General features: G+C 53.0%; 1 protein-coding gene across 1 annotated transcript; it reads right to left on the minus strand.

Moving 5' to 3' along the window:
- Positions 1–4,952: 4,952 nt before the first annotated feature.
- On the minus strand, positions 4,953–6,059 carry LOC124462025. Its single transcript, XM_047013423.1, has one exon. The coding sequence runs from the start codon at positions 6,057–6,059 to the stop codon at positions 4,953–4,955; it is 1,107 nt and encodes a 368-aa protein (XP_046869379.1).
- Positions 6,060–6,300: the final 241 nt, after the last annotated feature.

Consider the following 6,300-nt stretch of genomic DNA (forward strand, 5'->3'; position numbering starts at 1 on the left):
TTATGCGGCGTATGTGCGATGCGGGACGTTGTTCGGAGAACGCATCAAACAGCTCTCGACACAGATGACGAGTCTTATGCGTCAGCCAACCGCTCCGTCGAGGCCGGCGGGGCATAGAGTTCCTCCGTGTGAGGTGGAGACATTTGATGGCGACAGCCTAGCATGGCCCACATTCCGCGATTTGTTCGCCGCCATTTATATCGCCAACCCATACTTGTCACAAGTGGAGAAGCTCTATCACTTGAACACCAAGACGCGAGAACATAAGGCACCAAGTGTGCAAGCCATCCCCATTGGCCCCCGCAAATCCTCTGCAACGATGAAGGTCCAAGCGTTCCCCGCGAAAGCTCAGCTCAAACCGGCTTCTTGTAAGCTGTGCCATCGGGAGAGTCACCCAATACGGCTCTGCCCTAGTTTTCTTGATATGCCTGTTCAGAGGCGGCTGGAAACCATTAGACAGCAGGGACTTTGTCTGAACTGTTTTGCCCGCGGTCATCAAGTGAAGGGCTGCTCCAGTGCGCATAATTGCCATACCTGCAAGGAACGTCATCATACTCTGTTGCATCCTAGTGATGTGTCCGTGCCCTCGCCGTCCGCTGCGCAAGTCCCACCATCCAGCTCACAAATGCTCAAAGTTATTTTGCATCTACCCCAGGCAGAGGCCACTGCGATTGTCACTCTGCACCATCGTGGTGTGGATCACCATATTCGGGCGTTGATCGACTCTGGGGCCGATTCAACTTTTCTCTCCGAGCGTGTCTTCAGCATGGTCCCCCCTTCTACCCAGTAGACGCCGCGGTTACTGGCATGGGCCAGAGTGATGGAGGCTGCGCCGACAAGGTATGTCTGCTAATGCTGTCTCCCCCGCGTGACAGACTGAACAAGATCGAGGTCTGCGCCCTGGTCGTATCCAAATTGTCAGGGGCCATTCCAACGGCTCCATTCCTTAATACGGTTCCGACGCAGAGCCTCGATCGCCCCATGGCTGACCCGTACTACAACAAGCCCGCGCCTATTGACATGATTATCGGTGTAGACCTGTTTCCCCACATCCTCGGAGAACGGATCAAAAAGGATATTGGTGAGTTCGTCAGGCTAGAAACCATCTTTGGATGGGTTCTGTGTGGGGCTATCATGCCTGACCCTCCGGTGTCTCGATCAGTTTTCGCGGCACAGACGCGAGTTAGTCCAGAAGCAAAACTTGATTTACTCCTCACCAAGTTTTGGGAGGTGGAAGACCTTCCCGCAAAGCCGGAAAAGGAGGATGACGTATTCTGCGAGCGGAACTTCCAGGAGACCACCCAAAGAGGAAAGGACGGCCGATATGTTGTGTCCCTACCGTTTAAAGGTCCGAATAGCGTTGACTTGGGCCACTCAAGACCGATCGCGCTGGCTCAATTCCTGCGGAATGAAACACGCCTTCTCAAGGATCCCGTCCTAAAAACGCAGTACGATGCCATTATTCAAGAGTACAAGGAATTGGGTCATATGATTCGGGTGACGCCGCCTCAAGATGGGAAAAACTTTTATCTCCCCCATCACGCGGTGTTTAAGCCCGATAGCACCACCACTAAGGTACGCGTGGTATTTAACGCGTCGAGCCCCTCCACACGAGGCGTCAGCCTCAACGATGTCTTGCACACCGGCCCCACTCTTCAGGCCGATCTCACGCTTCAGGAACTGAAATGGCGGTTCTTTCAATTCGTTTTCAACGCCGACATAACGCAGATGTATCGACAAATCCGAGTCGACCCCAGGCATACCCCCTTTCAGCGGATCCTCTACCGAGACCTCTACGGCAATATTCAGGATTATGAATTACAAACTGTCACGTTTGGGGTTAACTGCGCGCCATTCTTGGCGATCCGAGTCCTTTTACAACTGGCACAAGACGTGCAAGCGATGTATCCTCAGGCGAGCGAAATCCTTCGGAACTACATGTATGTTGATGATGTCCTTGCCGGCGCTCACACTGAAGCCGACGCCCGTCTCGCCATACGAGAGCTTCAAGCGGCCCTCCAATCTGCAGGCCTCCCGCTTCGGAAGTGGACTTCCAATAAGAAGGAAGTACTTCAAGCCATTCCGAGAGAGCACCTGCTGCGAGAGGACTTTCTCGAGCTGGAAGACGCGAGCACTGCAAAAACCTTGGGCATCCGCTGGCAAGCTGCCGAGGACGTCTTCTTCTTCACCGTAGCGGACCCCCCCTTGAAGGAGTCAATCTCCAAGAGGCAGGTTCTGTCCCATATCGCTAGACTCTTCGACCGCGCTGGTTGGCTAGCCCCATTTGTCATCCGAGCGAAGATATTCATGCAGCAAATCTGGCTTACCGAACTGGGCTGGGATGATGTTCTGCCGCCTCTCCTGCTGCAGCAATGGCACGAATTCCTGCAGGATTACCCAGGCCTCAGTCGACTCCGCATTCCCCATTGGCTAAACACCAGCGATAAGCTCTCGTGGGAGCTTCATGGCTTCAGTGACGCGTCACAGAAAGCGTATGGAGCAGCCCTATATGTGCGGGTTCGGTACGGCGATCAAGTAAGAGTCCATTTATTAACGGCTAAGACCCATGTAGCTCCAGTCAAAACAGTTTCGCTGCCTCGGCTGGAGTTGTGCGGAGCGGTTTTGCTAGCCGATCTCTGGGCGTCGATCTCAGAACTCCCAATCCCACCTGCAACCTCCCAGTTTTGGACCGACTCTACCATCGTGTTGGCTTGGCTCAATAAACCCCCGTGCAGCTGGTCCACCTTCGTGGCCAATCGGGTATCCAGCATCTCCAAAAGCACCAGTGACCAAAGCTGGTCACATGTGCGCTTCGAGGACAACCCCGCTGATCTGGCGAGCCGTGGAGTCTCCGCGGCCGAGTTATCGGCCAGCAGCCTCTGGTGGCATGGGCCGGACTGGCTCCAGCGAGCCCCGAGTATTGGCCAACTCCCCATAACGAACTCCCAGACACCCAGCTGGAGCAACGAGTCCAGTGCTACACCACCGCGACCACCCTACTCGAGGACGTCAGCGAACGTTTCTCGGACTATGGTAGGGCATTACGAGTCATCGCGTACATCCTACGCTTCGCCACCAAAAGGATTTCGACGCCTTCCACGGTTCGCCTCACCAATGATGAACTTCTCTCCGCCGAGCGCGCCTGCCATCATCCAGCACGCTACTCAATCTGAATCCATTTCTCGATCAGCATGGGTTACTCCGCGCCTGCGGACGACTCCGGGCCGCCGAGTCCCTCCGATATGATGAACGTCACCCTATTCTCCTCCCCTATAGTACTCATTTCACTCGCCTGCTTGTCGAATTCGCCCACCGCATCACGTTGCATGGCGGCAATCAACTGATGGTGCGGTATCTGCGCACCAAATTCTGGATCCCACGGATCAATAACATGGTGAAGTCCCACATCAACGGGTGCAAAGTCTGCATCGTTCATCGTCGACGACTACAGACCCAGATGATGGGTGATCTCCCTCGAGAACGCATCACGTACTCCAGGCCCTTCACCCACACGAGCATTGACTTCGCAGGGCCGTTCGAGATCAAAAATTACACCGGGCGTGCGTGTCTTATAACTAAGGGTTATGTCTGCGTCTTTGTGTGTTTCAGCACGAAGGCAATCCATCTCGAGGCTACCTCCGACCTCACCACTGAACGATTTCTTGCAGCCTTCTCTCGGTTTGTCGCACGGAGACAATGCCCACAGCGCATTTACTCCGACAATGGCAAAACCTTCGTAGGGGCCTCAAAGGCGCCCCCATATGGGGCGGTGCTTATCAATAAGTATTGTCCCAATTGCTTGGCACACGAGCATTCATCCGACGCGTGCCGGACTCGCCATGGTTGCCGACGATGCGGGCAAAGGCACAATACCCTGCTCCACATGGCCGAGCAACCGCCGAGATAACGTGCCTCCGCACGGCGTCGCAGCTAATCACCCCCCTCCGGGCGTGCTGCACCCCCGCTACAACCCCGTTCCCGATCATCGTCGTACAGCTCCGCTTCCCCAGAAGGCGCACCCGAGATCTCTCTATCCTCCCTGCTCCACGCCAGAACGACGACTGTCCTGCCAACCGCAGTCCTCCGGTTGGGCAATGGCTCGAATTCCTTCGAGACCCGCGTCCTTCTCGATGCGTGTGCGGCTGAGAGCCGCATCAATCTCTCCTTTGCCCGGTCCCTGGGGTTAGCTGTGACCAAGGTCGGGGTCGACCAACGCTGTACGGCCGTCCTCGAGTCGAGTTCCGACGGAACGTTATATTCCGGGTGGAAGGGGACTTGCTCATCCGCACTCCCATCCGGGAAGTGGCGGCGCCGGTCCGGGAGAAATTCGCCACCCTGATCCTGGCCGAACCCTATTTCTACCGGCCTGCGTCGGTGTCCGTGGTGCTCGGGGCAGACCTCTATCCTGAGGTCATCCAACCAGGCTGTGTGCCCGGTCATAGCGGTACTCCCGCAGCCCAGAGCACCGTGTTCGGATGGGTCGTCTCCGGCTCCTGTGGGATCTAGCCGCTCCAGGACGTTGCCGTCCCCCATCCTTTATATGTCCAGGGTGGCAATTGCAACATGTTGATTTTTATTTGATCCTCGGCATCTACGGTCACACCAGGAGGAGTGACTTGATTTTTCCAATGGGCATCGCCATTTATTCTGAACCGAGATTTTCACCCGAACACCCGTTCATCTCATTTATATTTTGCTCGAATTGTAAATCTGTTCAACCCGTAACATTCTCGTGTGTGTCGGGATATACCAAGAAATAAATCAAAAATAGAATTAAAACGAAGTTTTTTCGCGCGTTTTAATCATTCTACTCACGTACCAGACCCTGAAGACATTGGCACCCGCCAACCACTTAAGGCTTATTCGGGTCCTTCCGCCCCTCCATAAACACCAGGTATTACGACGCTGATTTTCGTCCACTATAAGTACGATGTCAGCTACACCAATTGGCATTACTTTTTATGCCACTTGGACCTTCGTGTTATGTTTGGTAACATCTCTTTGACCCAGCGCTTCCAAAATAGGTTGGCGAACATCTCACTCTGGCGGAACGACCATTTATAGTCGATTTGTTCCGGATCGCAAATCGGTTTTTCTCCATTTGATGAGCCAAGCAACAGATGGTTTGGCGTAAGAGCTTCTTGATCTTCGTCGTCCAGGGACACGTATGTCAGGGGCCTGCAGTTGACCGTCATTTCCATCTCTGCCATGGCGGTAAGAAGACTTTCATCTGAGAATTTCTGATTTCGTGTTATAGGGTATAACACGGTTTTGACGGAACGCACCAAGCGCTCCCAGGCTCCTCCCATGTAACGAGCTGACGGTGGGTTGAAGTACCACGATATTTCCTGATGCGACAATTCTCGATGCATCTTCGCATCATCCAGTTGAAGTTTGTCTCTAAGAAAGGCATCGGTCCCTCGAAAATTAGTCCCGTTATCGCTATATATTTCCTTTGGTGTGCCTCGGACCGATATATGGCGTCTTAAGCCCATTAGGCATGAATTTGTGGTTAGACTGTGCACGATCTCAATGCTAATTGCTCGCATGAGGCAGGTTATCAGCATGCCCCATCTTTTCAATGACTTTCTTCCATCGATAACTGTTAGCGGCCCAAAATAATCAACTGCTACGTACGTAAACGCTGGCTTAAATGCACCCAGTCTAGCCCTCGGTAGGGGCGCCATTAAGGGTGCAATGGGTCGAGCACTACTCAGCTTACATTGTTGGCTATTTCGACGAATCCCTTTAAGGAGAGGTCTTAGTTTTGGAATCAAATATTTTTGCCTCACCTCATTTACATGATTCATGTGATAGTATTTTTCATGGTAGTGCCGGACTATCAGCTTTGTAACCCAGTGTTGGGTGGGTAGAGTGATTCGTCCTTCAGGGATGCCAGCAAAGCGACTGGCTCGATCGCGTACACACAATACTCCATGTTCATTTAGGAAGAGTTGTAACCTCCATAGTGGACTGCTACGGCAAACGTGGTGGCCGTTTTCGATGGCTGTGTACTCTTCGTTGTAACATTCTTGTTGTATGTTCCTGTATAGAAACATTCTGGCTTCATTAATTTGGGATGCCAGTTGTTTTGTATTCTCATTTGATTTACGTGTTTTGTTGGTCAATTTCCTCTGATTGATTCTTGCTGGTTCCCTTCGCATGTGAAGGAAACGAGGATGCCGTTCCTCAGTGACTGTCCTTTCATTGGTAGTTTCCGTCGGCCAATCTGCCGGCGGTAGTTTTAAAAATTTGGGTCCTTCGAACCATTGTGTGTATGTTTCAGGCCTATGTTGTCGT

Source organism: Drosophila willistoni, unplaced genomic scaffold (assembly GCF_018902025.1).
Source record: "Drosophila willistoni isolate 14030-0811.24 unplaced genomic scaffold, UCI_dwil_1.1 Seg838, whole genome shotgun sequence".
In the NCBI taxonomy this organism is placed as follows: Eukaryota; Metazoa; Arthropoda; class Insecta; order Diptera; family Drosophilidae; genus Drosophila; species Drosophila willistoni.

Excerpts from the sequence above, each read along its gene's own strand:
- LOC124462025 (XM_047013423.1), bottom strand. The coding sequence starts at position 6,059 with ATGTTTCTATACAGGAACATACAACAAGAATGTTACAACGAAGAGTAC.